Source organism: Rhinoderma darwinii, chromosome 5 (genome assembly GCF_050947455.1).
Source record: "Rhinoderma darwinii isolate aRhiDar2 chromosome 5, aRhiDar2.hap1, whole genome shotgun sequence".
NCBI classification, from domain to species: Eukaryota; Metazoa; Chordata; class Amphibia; order Anura; family Rhinodermatidae; genus Rhinoderma; species Rhinoderma darwinii.
Window position 1 is genome coordinate 296,843,856 of NC_134691.1, and position 15,516 is coordinate 296,859,371.

A 15,516-nucleotide genomic window follows, 5' to 3' on the forward strand; every position below is an offset into this window, starting at 1 on the left:
CCTTAAGGACCAGGTCTATTTCAGGCTTAAAGAGGCTCTGTCACCAGATTATAAGTGCCCTATCTCCTACATAATCTGATGGTGCTGTAGTGTAGGTAACAGTGGTTTTTATTTTGCACTATAATTTTTGACCAAGTTATGCACAATTTTATATTTATGCTAATTAGTTGCTTAATGGACAACTGGGCATGTTTTGAATTTTTACCAACTGGGCGTTGTACAGAGAAGTGTATGACGCTGACCAATCAGTGACCAATCAGCGTCATACACTTCTCATTGTTCCAGCCCAGCTTCTTTCACTGCACAATTACGCTGGAACAATGAGAAGTGTATGATGCTGACTGGTCAGCGACATACAGTTCTCTTTACAACGCCCAGTTGTCTATTAAACGAATTCGCATAAATCTAAAATTGTTCATAACTTGGTCAAAAATGATAATTTTTCAAAATAAAAACCACTGTTATCTACATTACAGCGCCTATCAGATTATGTAGGAGATAGGGCATTTATAATCTGGTGACAGAGCCTCTTTAAGGTCCAAGCATTCTTTTCCGTTTTTTCCTCCCCGCCTTCCAAGAGTCATAACTTTTTTTTATTTTTATGTTGATATAGCCATATGAGGGCTTGTTTTTTGCGTGTTGTATTTTTCAATTGCACAATTGTTGGGTGTATATATGATATTGCTTATCTTTTATTAATTTTTATAATGGAAGGAATTGAAAAAAAAACAAAACACTATTCCAGCATTGTTTTTCGCGTTTTAAATTTACACCATTTGCTATGCAGTGTAAATAACATGTTAACTCTATTCTAAGGGGTAGAACGATTATGGAGATACCAATTATGTATAGTTTTTTTTATGTTTTACTATTTTTGCACAATTAAAACACATCTAAATAAAAAAAATTGATGTCCCCATATGAGGACTTGTTTTTTGCGGGACGAGATGTAGTTTTCATTGGTGTCATTTTAGGGTACATGGGACTTATTGATTAACTTTTATTTAATTTTTTTTGTGGGGGGGAATGGAAAAAAAAGAATTTTCGCAGTTTTTTGTGTGTTTTTTTTTTTTTGTACCGTGTTCACCCGGCAGTTTAGTAACTTAACTCAATTACTTGGGTCGTTACGATCGCGGCGATACCATATGTGTGTGGGTTGTTTTTTTTGCACTTCTAGTAAGTAAAACCACTTTTTATGGAAAAAAATTGGTTTTATTTTTTAACTTTTACTGTAATCTTTTTTTTTTAAATTTTAATAAACTTTTATTTAACTGTTTTAAAAAAATAAATAAAATTATGAGTCCCACTAGGGGATTTTACCATACGGTCGTCTGATCACTTATATGATGCTTTGGTATACTTAGTATACCAAAGCATTATTGCCGGTCAGTGTAAAACTGAAAGGCAATCTATTAGGCCAAGCCTCTGGCACAGCTTAATAGGCATACAGCCAGGGCAGGCCTAGGGACCTTTTTTTAGGCCTCCGGCTGCCATGGCAAACCGTCGGCGATTGCACTCGCGGGCCGCTGATCGGTGACAGAGGGATTGCCCTTCCTCTGTCAAACAACTAAAATGTCGCGGTCGCTATTGACAGCGGCATTAAAGTTGTTAAAGGGCCGGGATTGGAGGTTTCTCCAATCCTAGCCGTTGTAGCAGGCGCATGGCTGTCAGTCACAGCCGGGCTCCTGTGCCGATCCTGCGGGCACAGTTTCTGTACCTGCACAATCTCGCTCACGTACATGCACAGCGGAATGCACTATGCCGTGCATGTACGTGATTCTACGGCAACGGGTTAAAAGGCACATGGCAGTCCTAAAGAAAGAAAGAAAAATCTACACTTGCTATGAGCAGTCGTGATATTCGAAAAAATACTTTACTTTAATAATAGTTTACTATAGGCAGCCATATGAGGCTTGGGGAGATACTAACCAGTATTCTTCAGTGGGTTTGCGGCAGGAAATTTAACCCTGTTGTTGCCAAAGGTTTCTGGACATTTTGCACCTCTAATAGCTAGGACTATTTTTACTCTTTTGACATCTACAAATAAAACCTGAATTATAAAATAAAATATTTATACTAATGACCCATACCCATATATTATTTTTTTTAAATTAGACACTTAGCACATTGTAAAAATGTCACTTAATGCTTTATACACACACAGGGTTTTTTTTTGGTAAACATTAGACCCCTCCTAAAAATGAAACTTCAAAATGTACAGAGTTCATACATATCGCTTATGTCTATGTCTACATGAAAACATCTTCAGAAAATCACCAGAACTGAAGAGAACAAAAATCCTGGTTTAAAGCTGGAATTTAAAAAAAGTAACATGTATAAAAAACAAAGATTATACACCTGGAAAATGTAGTGCACCCCCACACTATATATATTTCCTGTAAGCAGACCACCTGACTATTGGAGTTCTTGTAACTTGCTTTTTACATCCATGACCGCCTTTCATGTAACTTTTTGTGATAAATAGATCATTTAAAAAAAAGTATTAAATCTTACATTTGCACCTAAAAACTCGCATCCAAAAAACAAATGTAAAAATAATAGATTAAGGTGTGTAAAGTTTTGTTTATACCACAAGCATGTACATCAACAAGAACTTGAGCTCTCAAAGACACTGAAACAGAGGCCATGCAACATTTGGCCTTCATCCACAAATGTGACTAAATATGAAAAACCGCTACTATGCTACCAAAATCCACTTTTTTTTAGACTGCACATAGCATGTCATGTATAAATAGACAACCTAAACATTTATATGCACAAGCACCTTCATGTAACTTTGTTTGACAGTGATTATTTTGTGCAGAAGTTGCACAAAAATTTTAATTTGCAACAAAAAAGCTTACACAAGTAGACCAATTATGCAAAAACGTAAGATGTGAGGCGTCCATACATACTACAACCATTGAGTGTGTAAAAAAACAAAAAAAGAAAAACGCAGGAATACACGCAGAATCTGAATTGTGAAATATATATGTATTTAATTTCCCATCCCCCTATAACAATTCTAGTCCTAATCGATCATCACAAGTCTCTAGGCCTAATTTTATGCCTGAACTATTACTGTTGCTTTTTTTTTTTGTGGAATCAGTTGGAAACAATAGTTTGTGGTGACATTCTGAGGATGAAAATGTCATTTCTGACAGAAATATGTTCCATCAGTCAAATATATATTATACATAGCGATAATCATTATCGATATGACTGTAGTGTGTAATGGTCATAGGATTTTACGCTAAAAATAGTTTACGGACAGGATAAGGACAGTGTAAGATTGATACATTTTATTGATGTGTGTGTGTGTGGTGCAAGTGCTTTGGTGCGACTTAATTGACTCCACAATCCTAATACTGGTAAATGACCAGGTCATGCATTCAATAATCGGCCTAATTAGGCACAAAGGCGTGATTAAATGAACAACTACCCATCTTCTCACTCCTTTTAAATATCCGCATTTATGTGACAATTAGAGAGCAAATATGCTCTCTGGTTGATAAGGGGAGTGATAACATAAAGAATAGGTCATGTTATCCCTACTCCTGGGGGTCATCTAAAGCCAAACAGGGACAGAAAGAGTATCACAGATCCCCCTGCTCTCCCTGCACTATGTTAGCACCTTTCCTGCTGGCCCCCCTTTGCCCTTTCACATGGGCTGAAATGAGAGCTGCATACCTATGCAGCTCCAAATTCAGCCTGCTGTAGCTCAGGTTAGATCATGGTTAGAGCCGCGATTTTACGCTTTTTCTAAGGCCAAGATTATCTAGCCGCTAACTAGTCTTGACCAAGGTCCATTTGTTGCAAGATACGTCCTTGGCTACTGAAGTGTTTTCCTGCCAGGACATATGAGATACATCCTTAGCAGAGAAGGGTTAAAGAAAAGACTGTACCTGTGATCATCACTGGAATATCTCCAGACCGTACATGTACACATTTTAATTCAGCATTGGAAATCACTGTTAACCTTGTTGATGTTTTGGTCTTTTTATGTGTCACAGAATGACCTAGATGAAATGAGTGACCTTTCAGAAATCCGACAAGGACTTATGGACAAGATTACAATTGTTATTGGCAACGTCTTAGATTTCAGAAGCACGTACGATTCCTATGCCTACCTGTGGACGGATGACCGGTCAGAGTTCATGAGACAATTTCTTCTGTACGGTCATGTGTTAACATCAGAAGAAATTGAGGCTCATGTTGATGATGTGGTTCCAGAGAATCCACCCTCCATTGATAAGTTTAAAGAGCAGGTAAGAAGCATGATCAGTGTCTAATTCATGCACCAGTTATTGTAAAAATCAGGGAACATTTAAAATAATGTTTTTTGCTTCCTAGATTGACTTCTATGAAAACCTTTATACTCAGATGTTTTCTTCTGAGGATACCATGGTCTTTGAAAGTTGGTTCAGGCTGGATTTAAAGCCCTTTAAAATGAGCGTTCTTGTGATTATAAGGAAGTGGAGCTGGATGTTTAAACAGCATCTTCTCAGATTTGTTGTCGACAGGTGAGCTGTTGCTGCATTGCTGGATATTTTTGGTGAGACCATTTATGTTGTTTTTTTCTAAGGAAAAAATGCTCACAGTATTGTAATTGAAATCAACATGTAAGAGGACTTGCAAATCCTTGGGAACAATCCTTGTGATGTTGAATTATCAGGTTTCTAGACTTTTTAAGACGGGTCTGTCTCCATAATATGCTGTATACTGCAACTGTATTGCATGAAAAGCCAAGGTTGTGGTTTTACAAGCGGTTTTACAAGTAGTGCTTGGAAAGACAAACAGAAACACTATTAAAACAAGAATTTTATGCAATCTTTGTAATAATAAGTATTGTAATATTTTATGGTTGCAGATGTAATTTTTACTTAATTTAAGCGACCCTCCGGTTCATAGTTCAAATGTGCCTGAACAATCAGAATGTATAGTTAAAGTACCTGCTTCCCTTCTTTCCAATGTTGCTGCCGCAACTCTTCAGACTGTTTTATTCACAATGTACTTCAGTAGTCTGAGACATGCCCCCCTGTTCTCGGATGAACCAGCGCTCCAAGAAGCAAGTGGGGCATGTCTCATTGTGCATAGAGTAGTCTGAGGTGCTGATGGCCATTTTACATACACGAAGAGGGGACTGGGTAAGGCACAAACCACATGAGCAACATTGTAAAGTAAAGGACCAGGTATGTTACCTATACTTTCCTGCAATAATATGGTCCAAAATTATTTAAATATTTTCATTCTAGAAAATCTTTCCTTTAAGATTTTTATTGGTACAATGTAAATTGGGCATTGTTCGTATTAGTGTGATAGGTTTGGTTTTTAATGGACCCATGACCGCTCTGGCAGACCCATTTTGAAACAGATCCCGAAAACTGATGTATGCCAAAGACTGCTATTGGGGTTCATTTGGGTTTCATTATTTTTGATAGCAAGAAAAGCAATGCAGCCTATGCTATTCTTGTTTAAGAAATAACTCGAATGGAACGGGAAAAAACGCCAATGTAAATAGAGCCTTAAATGGTTCTTCTTTCCTTTTATACACTGACGTATTAACCTGTTTTGTATTTTTTTTTTTTTAGTTTGTCTGACCTAGAAGAATTTATTAAGGTGACAGATGCTGGTCTGCAGCAGAAAGTTCCAGAAGGAGATTATAGTGCACTTGTTGGCGTCATGGAGCACATTCTGGCTGTGAGAGACAGACAGGCAGCAACTGATGAGCTTTTTGAACCTATCAAACAGACCATTGCCTTGTTAGAAAGTTATGGGCAGAAACTGCCTGATCAGATTTACACACAGCTGGAGGTAACTCTTCTACGGGTGCATTATCAACACATGTAGGTGGGATTATATGCCCTAATGTCAAAAATTACAAAAATTTGTGACAAAAATTTAAAAAAATGAATTGAAGCACCACTTATGGACGGCAGCCAGAGAACTTTCTCATTAGAACCTTTGTATAGCCTTTGTAAATAGCAATAGGGCTGAATTCACATACAAAAAACGATTGTAAAGTGCACTTACGGTTTATTACCCAGTCACTGCTTTCTGTTCTGAAAAATTTGCTGAGATTCTTAATTTACTTAAAATATGTAACTTTTTAGTATTGGGAGACTTGACTAGAGAAACAGAGTTCAGAACAGAAATCCCTAGTGAAACTTTTATAGCCAGTGAATTCTACGAGGTACAATATTTAGAATAACGTATTGAATGGTGCCAGGTGATTTTGGAGAGCGCTCTTCAAGTACTTTCTTATACATATATGAGTATACAAGTAGGTCACCTTTTTGTTGACATGCTGATATATACTGCATTGATATTTTGATTAGTAAATAAATAGCCAACAGATCTTCTAAATTGGCAGTTACCTATATAGCTAAATGTGTAAATCACAACTTATAACAATGCACACAATACATTCCTGTTTACTCTCAACTTGCTTGAGTTCTCCATGAAGAGGTGGATCGTATGGAGAGTATTTTTATTCTCAGTACTCGATCTTAAAATAAAAATCTTATGTAAAATCTGCTGATTTGCCTGGTGCTTTATCTTTAATCAATAGCGTAGCCTGTACAATTAATAGTACGCATACAATTAAAGGCTATGTACACCTTTTTTAATGGATTTTTTTTATTATTAAATCAGCTTGGTTTGAGTCATAGAATAGTGATTAAAAGCAAAAAACACACTGATTATTTATTTATATATATATATCTCCATTCAAAGGTGTACATAGCCTTTAACTCCTCCTAGCTCATTTATAGTTCCTGTGGCAGAACAAAAAAAAAACTAAAAACATTAAGGCCAGGATCACACACACAATTTTGATGCCATTTTTGGTGCAGTTTTTGGCTCAGTTTTTTGAGCAATAGTCACAAGTGGATAAAAAAATAAGGAAAACTATGAAGAAAAGACTGATGCATCTTCTTTCCTTTGTGTCCACTTCTGTGTTTGGCTAATGTAACTGAGCCAAGAACTGCAACAAAACTGTGTGTGTGTGTGATCCTGGCGTAATAAAGCCAAGCCATGTAGTCTCAATATTTGTTTGTACTCCTTCTTTCATATTACCTCCTGTAGGAGCTACCAGAAAAATGGAACAACACCAAAAAAACGGCAATTACTGTGAAACATGACCTGGCTCCGCTGCAGATAGCAGAGGTTTCTGTTGTCAGGAAAAGATGTGTTGCTTTTGATGTAAGTAAAGTTCTAGACGACACTTTGAATTTTATAGTTAAACCACCTACTTCACAAAATCATTACATTATTGTTATGTTTTGTTTTTTTTCTCCCAGATGAAACAGAATAATTTTAGGGAAATGTTTTGCTTGGACGCTCCATTCTCATACAGTTCCCCAAATCCATATACTCTTCTGGATAAGGTATGTAAAATAAGCAGTCCACAACTATTCCACAAATGGGTGATGCATTTTAGATTTTTCAGTAAGACGCATAAATGGAGAATTTTAAATCATTTTCTGGCCTTTTAGGTCCAGTTTTATAAAAGTAGTTCCGGTTGGGTGATGTATTTTTCTACAAACGTCAATCCTTTTTAATGTCTGTCTTTCTCCCACAGGCCAACCAAGATTTGCGTGCCTTAGAGCTAGAAGTGAAACAGATACATGAATCTGCTGATCTGTTTGAAGTAGCTGTTCCCGACTATAAGCAGATGAAAAAATGCCGTGAGGAAATAAAACAGCTCAAAGAATTGTGGGATATTATATATAACGTTCAGGTATGGATTTCTCATTCTATTTTCTGCACATTGCAATGGTTCCCAACCAGGGTAGGGGCATTTCTAAATTTATACTTGTATATGCAATTGTTCGCACATTTACAAACTTACATCGGTACAGAACAAGCATCGATTTTCAGAATCGGTAGTCTGTTCTCTGCTCCTATTTTATATATATTTTCCTTGGTTTATGGCAAAAAAAAAAGTTTGAGTAAGGGCCTGTTCACATCACCGTTCATTTCCGTTCTGGGGTTCCGTCTGAGGTTTCCGTCGGGTGAACCCCGCAACGGAAAGTGAAAGTGAAAGCACAGCTTCCGTTTCAGTCACCATTGATCTCATTGGTGACGGAAACATCGCTAATGGTTTCAGTTCGTCACCATTCCGGCTTGTTTCCGGTTTTCCGCCTGAATCAATAGCGTAGTCGACTCTGCTATTGATTCCGGCTGAAAACCGGAAACCTGCCGGAATGGTGACGAACGGCAACCATTAGCAATGTTTCCGTCACCATTGAGATCAATGGTGACTGAAACGGAAGCTGTGGTTTCAGTCTCACTTTCCGTTGCGGGGTTCACCCGACGGAAACCTCCGATGGAACCCCGGAACGGAAAGCGAACGGTGATGTGAACAGGCCCTTAAAAGTTATAATATTTATTATTATTATAAATAGGCATATTGTATTTCAGATGTACATCCATGAAATTATCATTTTATTATTATTATTATTATTATTCACATTTGATTTTTATTGGTTCCTTATTCTATATGGCAAGCGGAAAATCCTGATTTAGTACTAACTAACACATACGATAGATGTACAGTTACTAGTAGCAGCTTATATGAAATAGGACCTGATGTTCTTCTGATTTGTCTGTTTTAGTAAATACTTGCATTTCCCATAACATAACAATCCTGGAGCATTTTTAAAACTCTTCATTGTTCTGTTCCTCTTTTATTTTTCCTGGAAATGTATGAATAATTAACAATTGTGCGTCACTTTTCCCCTTGTTAATAGGGTGTGTCCCTACACTGTCCGCACTCATTGGGTAATGTCTGAGTGTGTAGAGAGACACCCAGTTGTCTATTTATACATTTCCAGGAGGTATAACATAGGGACAACATAACACAAGTTCTAAGATTCTGCAGAATTTCTATTTCATGGGCTATTCAAGTATTTACTAAAACAGACAAGGCATGAGAGCTGACAGGTCCTCTTTACGTTTAGGTAAGGTATGTGCGGGACCTTCCAGTTATAAATGTGTATACATGTATTTATTAGCACTTTTGAATTCACGTTACCTTATATTTATTTTATAGAGCAGTATTGCTGATTGGGTTAAAACTCAGTGGAGGCAGATTAATGTGGAGCAGATGGATGTTGAGCTCAGAAGGTTTTCAAAGGCAAGTTACTCAGCGTTGCCTTTTATAAAATGCTCTACTTAAAAATATTTTTCTGCAATACACTATTCAAAAATACTAAGCTTGAAAATGAATACGAATGACTTACAGAAACTTGTTTTTTCTTTTCGGTGATAGATTGAAAATAGTAAATTTTCTTACGTAAAATCAGCCAGCAGTTTGCATGAAATTAAACAATAATTCTATGATATGCAGTCAATGTCTGATTTGTCAGTCTGACCACTCAGACCGTTCCCCCATTGATCACAATAGCAAATATAATTTTGAAAGTGTACTTTTAGATATCTTCGTGCATGATATGTGTCAGGAACATGGGGATTTGGGTAACATACAAAGCAGGCATTGAATATTCTCAGCTAAGGTTTTCCCCTAAAATGGCCGTGTATTGCAAACCAAATGTGTGGGATTGAATTTGCTTGTATATAATATTTGAGTTGTATGTATTCCTTAGCATATAATGTAGATCCAGATAAGAGAAAAAGTGAGATATTGCTTGATTCACAGAATTTATATCAGAGATTGTAATGTGTAGAAGTCAGAGACCACCCATTCATTTATTTAAATTCCAGTTACAACAACCATTAAGTACAAGTTATTCATGCTTCAAATTCACACCCGTGGGTAGATCTTTTGATGTGAAGATACAGATGTTACATATTGGTTTTAAGATTGGACGGGTGAAGGGGTTAATATGGCTGTACACTTTAGATAGCTGACGATTCCTTTTGACTACCCCATACACATGGACACTTGGCTCAGCCAAAAGTGCATGTATTTTCAATAGAGAGACCAATAAACAAAATGATGGGGCATGTTGAAATTTAACATGCCTGACCCCTCTCTTCCCCGGGTGAGCCTTAACGTGGCCATACAAATTAGATAGCTCGTGCCAGTGGCTGCACCAGGGTAAAGCAGGGAGAAATGAAAAACTCATAGATTACTGGAGAATTTGATCTAATTTCCCTACAAATATATATTTCTTGTTTTATTTTTCGACGCTGAAAAACTTTAAACTTTCACTTTATGGTGGTTTTCACGCGAAACAAAAAGTTGCTCTCTGATTTTTGCAACTTTGTGTAAGGAGTCATTACCCCTTGGCAACATAGCGATCCTTAGCGGCTATCTTCTGTATGTTACGCCGACCCCATCACTGCAATAGTGACCACGGCATCTTAGTCAAGAGCACCCTCGGTCAGCACATCGGCTCCCCCCAGGATGCGATTGCGTGGTTCCAATGGTTGTCATGGCAGCCTGGGGGCCTAATGAAAGTCCCTAGGTTTGCCATCTTGCTGCTCTTATAAAGCTCTACCAGAGACAAATAATAGAAGCTGGTTAAAAGTATCATACACTGCAATACATAAGTATTGCTGTGTATGGTACCAGCGATCAAACGATTGCTTGTTTAAGTCCTCAATCGACTCACTTTTTTTGTACATAAAAAAAACAAAAACCTTTTTACATTTTTCCCCTAGTGTACATTTTTTTTTACATAATTGGTATCGCTATGTCCGTTAAAGTCAGATTTATTCTAATATAATTATTTAATCCGTACACTGAACACCAAAAAATTAAAATAAAACTGCCAAATTTGCTGTTTTTTGGTTCCTTTAGCATCAAACAAAATAAAAAGTAAGAAAAAATTGGCATGTATTCCAAAATGGCTATGGCTCTCAAAATATGGTGACACATATTTATTTTTTTTTTTAACGCATTGTTTTTCCTTTGTAAAACTGGTAAAACATAAATTGAAACTTTATCAATTTGGTATTGCTGTAATCGTATCGACCTGCAGAATAAAGTTAACATGTCACTTTTAATGTACGTTGAACGCAGTAAGAGCGAAACGCATAAATGGAGCAATCACAGTATTTTTCCCATTCCACCCCACACATAGAATGTTTTTTTTTCAGTTTTCCAGTTCATTATATGGTACATGAAATAGTGGCATCAAAAACTACATCTCTTCCTGCAAAAAAAACAAGCCCTCATAAGGAAAATATAAAGAAGTTATAATAAAATATAAAATGTATGTCTTTTGGAAGGCCGGGAGGAAAAACAAAAATGCAAAACCGAAAAATGGCTGCGGCGCCAAGAGTTTAAAGTATATGGACTATTGTTCAGTGCAGCGTGTGACTGTGTTCAACTTAACTTACTCTTTAACTCAAAAATGCTTTGACAACTTTTAAACCTCTTCTGATCCAAATGATAAAGAATTGTAATGGCGACAGGTTTCCGGCTTCCTGTGTCCAACCGCAGTTTCACTCTTTCCAGGCATTATTTTAGCTGCCTCCGGTATACAATCTGCATCTTTCTTCTTTTCGTGTCTCGCCCACATCCTGGCTATTTTTATGCCCTCCTGTCTGTACTGTAGCTTAGACTTGAACAACCTTTATCCCCAGTTTCCTGACATTTAGATGAATGTTCAAACCACTGTTTATTACTCGGAATTGGTAATCGGTGTATTGATAATCAGCTGTCTAACATTTAGACAGCATAAACTTAGACCAGGCAGTCGAAAAAGGCTCCAAATTTATCAAAGTGGCGCACTCTGTATGATAAATTTGGTGCATCTTGCAAGACCTGTTAGACACTTTTCTCTTCCTTTTAAGCCACGTCCCCTTGCTGCTAGACCACGCCCTTTCCTCTAAGTCACTCCTCCTTGTCGAGCGCATCGCAGAAAGTGTCTCAAAATTTTGAATGTGGCGCAGAATTCTTGCTCCATTTGAGCCAGAGTTCTAGAGCTTTTTGAATAATGATTTGTTTTCTAATAAACGTTTCTTTATATTTTTTTCAGGAGCTCTTGTCCCTAGATAAACAGGCTCGCTCTTGGAATGCATATGTGGGCTTGGATATGGCTGTGAAAAACCTTATCACATCTTTACGAGCAGTGACTGATCTACAAAACCCAGCAATTAGGGATAGACATTGGCACCAACTAATGATTGCAACAAAGGTCGGTTGTTTTTCCTTTCCTGTACCACGAGAATTTGTTGATGGTGAAAGGTTTCTTATGTACACAATGGAGTGCAGTAGCCAAAGAAATTGATACTTAAAGAGGCTCTGTCACCAGATTTTCAAACCCCTATCTCGTATTGCAGCAGATCGGCGCTGCAATGTAGATTACAGTAACGTTTTTTTTTTTCAAAAACGAGCATTTTTGGCCAAGTTATGAGCATTTTTATATTTATGCAAATGAGGCTTTCTTAAAGGAACAGTGTCATCAAAAATTTTTTTTTCATATGTTAAAGATGTTAGTGCTTTATTAAAAACGTTTATATTTATTTGTGTGTTTGTGTTTTACTTTTTCTTATTTTTACACTTTTTCTTCCCTATGGGGGCTGCCATTTTTTGTTCCATTTCTGTATGTGTCGATTAACGACACATACAGACATGGAATACGGCAGCCACAGTCCCATAGGGACTGCGAACGGCTCCCGTCCCATCCACTTCTGTGTACGCCGTCTGTGTGGGAACTGCGCATGCGCCGCTCCCACACAGTCCAATTTGAAATTGGCGCCGTCCGGCGCCATTTTCCTGTGGACCGGAAGTCGCGGCCGGACAGTAAGATTACTACTTCCGGTCGCGGCTTCCGGACTTGTGCACTTGGACCAGCGGCAGCAGACTGAGCGGACGGGCCGGAGGGAGCCGCGGCGGCAGGAGCAGGTAAGAGATTTCAATGTATGTTCGTGTTTGTGTACGTTTACTACTGTATGTAAACCTACTACACTGTGTGTTAGCTCAAAAAATGGCGACACACAGTGTAGGAGGTTAGACCGTTCAAACCCCTAGTTTATCCCGGCACTAGCCAGGATAAAGGAGGGGGGGATGCTGAGAGCTCAATAGAGCGAGGGCTTTTTACCCAATTTTGCAATGCTGCAATTTTGGGAATAGCTCCATCTAGTGACCAGCAATGGGAAATATTATAAATTAGAATTAATTTATAATATTTCCTGACTCGTGAAAAAAATAAAAAAAATTTGAACAATGTTTAATCACCTACACACTAAATGTTTAATTAAAAAAAAAAAAAACATGTTTTTCTGGCAACACATTCCCTTTAAGTACAACTGGGCGTGTTTAAAGTTATGTACAAGTGGGCGTGTATTGTGTGTACATCTGGGCGTTTTTACTTGTTTTACTAGCTGGGCGTTGTGAATAGAAGTGTATGATGCTGACGAATCAGCATCATCCACTTCTATTCGTTAACACCCAGCTTCTGGCAGTGCACAGACACACAGCTTGTTCTCGAGAGATCATAACTTGGCCAAAAATGCTCGTTTTTGAAAAAAAAAACTTTACTGTAATCTACATTGCAGCGCCGATCTGCTGCAATACGAGATAGGGGTTTGAAAATCTGGTGACAGAGCCTCTTTAAATGGCAAACATGGTGTAGATGCCATATATGATGTAACTATCTCATTAACTATTAAACTTCCATCACCATTTCCCTTGTCATTAGTGTGTGTGACACTGTCGGCACTTATTGGAAAGGGTCATAGAGTGTAGGGACATGCCCCATTGACAAGGGGAATGGTAGTGCCAAGTTGTCAATTTGTTCATACATTTCCAGGAAGAATAACAGAGTAACGGCACAACGCAGAGTACTAAGCAAAGATGTTCCAGAATTACTATTTTAAAGTGAATTCAAGAATTTACTAAAACAGATATGTCAGGAAATCTCACAAGTTCTCTTTAATTGATGCATATGTCACAATAGATTAACTTATTAGGGCGTCCTATAGATTCCCGGTATCTTACAGTTTCCATATAGCAACAGGAGATTTCTTTCATGTACTGCATACAAATGAAAAAGATAAATGAAAACAACAAAATACATAAACACAATATATAACAAAGAAGTTAAAATATACATTTTCTGGCTCTACATATAGTCAAATTCTTGAATGTCTGGGTATTGTTTCAGTTGTTTACTTACCTTTCTGATTACTGAATACTTCATATTTTGACAATGTTTCTTGTCCTGTTAGGTTCAATTTTCAATGACTGAGAAAACCACACTATCAGACTTACTTGCACTACAGCTGCATAAGGTTGAAGATGAAGTCAGGAACATTGTAGACAAAGCTGTGAAAGAAATGGGTACTGAGAAAGTAAGTCAAAGTCAATAAATGTTATTCTAGGAAATACAAAAAAACAAGTGTTTATTAACAATATTCTTTATATATACTAGATACTTACAGAGATAAGCCAGACCTGGACTACTCTGGAGTTTTCTTATGAAAACCATCATCGTACTGGAACACCACTGATCAAAACCGATGAGCAGCTTTTTGAGACTTTGGACAGCAACCAGGTTAGTTCAGAAACTGTAGCCAGAAATGCTGCCACTAAACATACATTTGGCTTAGAAGAACTGTTTGACTTACCGGGAGATGTAAGTAAATTACAGTATGAATCTTTTTCTTTTGTCTTTATATGTTGCATCTTTGATCATTTGTTCTGTACATCATTTAGGTGCAGTTACAGGCAATTATGCAAAGCAAGTATGTTGAATATTTTATCGAACAAGTGTCCAATTGGCAGAAAAGACTGAACCTGGCCGATTCAGTGATTTACATTTGGATGGAAGTCCAGCGTACTTGGTCTCATCTGGAAAGCATATTTATTGGATCTGAAGACATCAGAAACCAGCTACCAGAAGATGCGAAACGTTTTGATGGAGTGGATACTGACTTTAAAGTAATTCTTTCTGTTATTTTCTAAATCAGCATATTTTGTACAGATAAAGTTAAACACAAAAAAGTAAATGCATATTTATTGAAATAATCTAAACACCATTTGGCTGGTAACGTTTATCTTGTACTAATCCTGGCACAGAATAGGGTTAATACTATGGCTGGCACTGTAGTACCCACCTCAGCTTCTGCTGGCTGACCCCTATTTAAAAGAAGCAGCAGTTCATGTTGTTAAAGCAGTGATTTATGTGAAGCTTTTCCAACCTTTACATTTAGAGGATCCGGTGTAGCTGAATTGCGTATAAAAGGAATAATGTACGTCAGTACTGTAAATTATTAAGAATATGAGAAGTCACTAAGACCGATGGCCTTGTGCTTTATGTGGTCACTCAACATCTTGGTGAAATCTTAGAATTTTTAAAAAGGGATAAATTATACCATGTACATTCAATTACTTGAAACCTGCGGGTATCCTAATCCCACTTGCTGGTGTTGCGTCATCAATACTCTGCCACCCCATCTGTAGTGTGCCATCTAGTTCTTTATCTCCTTATTCCTTGTCCACTGTTGTTTGACGGCGGTGCAGCTCCCCAGTCTACAGCGACATCTTATAGAGTCGCTGCAGTAGAAGGGAGTATGCGTCTCACTGTGTGCTCCTGTTCT

The 15,516-nt window shown here is 37.5% G+C and overlaps 1 protein-coding gene across 1 annotated transcript in view; it reads left to right on the forward strand.

The window, feature by feature from the left end:
- The window catches only part of DNAH11 (dynein axonemal heavy chain 11), a 228,068-nt gene that overhangs the window by 49,209 nt on the left and 163,343 nt on the right, over positions 1-15,516 (forward strand). Inside the window, exons 17-27 of the mRNA XM_075827324.1 lie at positions 4,014-4,268; positions 4,354-4,523; positions 5,592-5,814; positions 7,087-7,203; positions 7,302-7,388; positions 7,583-7,741; positions 9,056-9,139; positions 11,952-12,110; positions 14,146-14,268; positions 14,349-14,471; positions 14,633-14,857. Coding sequence (XP_075683439.1) covers positions 4,014-4,268; positions 4,354-4,523; positions 5,592-5,814; positions 7,087-7,203; positions 7,302-7,388; positions 7,583-7,741; positions 9,056-9,139; positions 11,952-12,110; positions 14,146-14,268; positions 14,349-14,471; positions 14,633-14,857 — 1,725 coding nt within the window. The remainder of the gene's footprint in view (positions 1-4,013; positions 4,269-4,353; positions 4,524-5,591; positions 5,815-7,086; positions 7,204-7,301; positions 7,389-7,582; positions 7,742-9,055; positions 9,140-11,951; positions 12,111-14,145; positions 14,269-14,348; positions 14,472-14,632; positions 14,858-15,516) is intronic.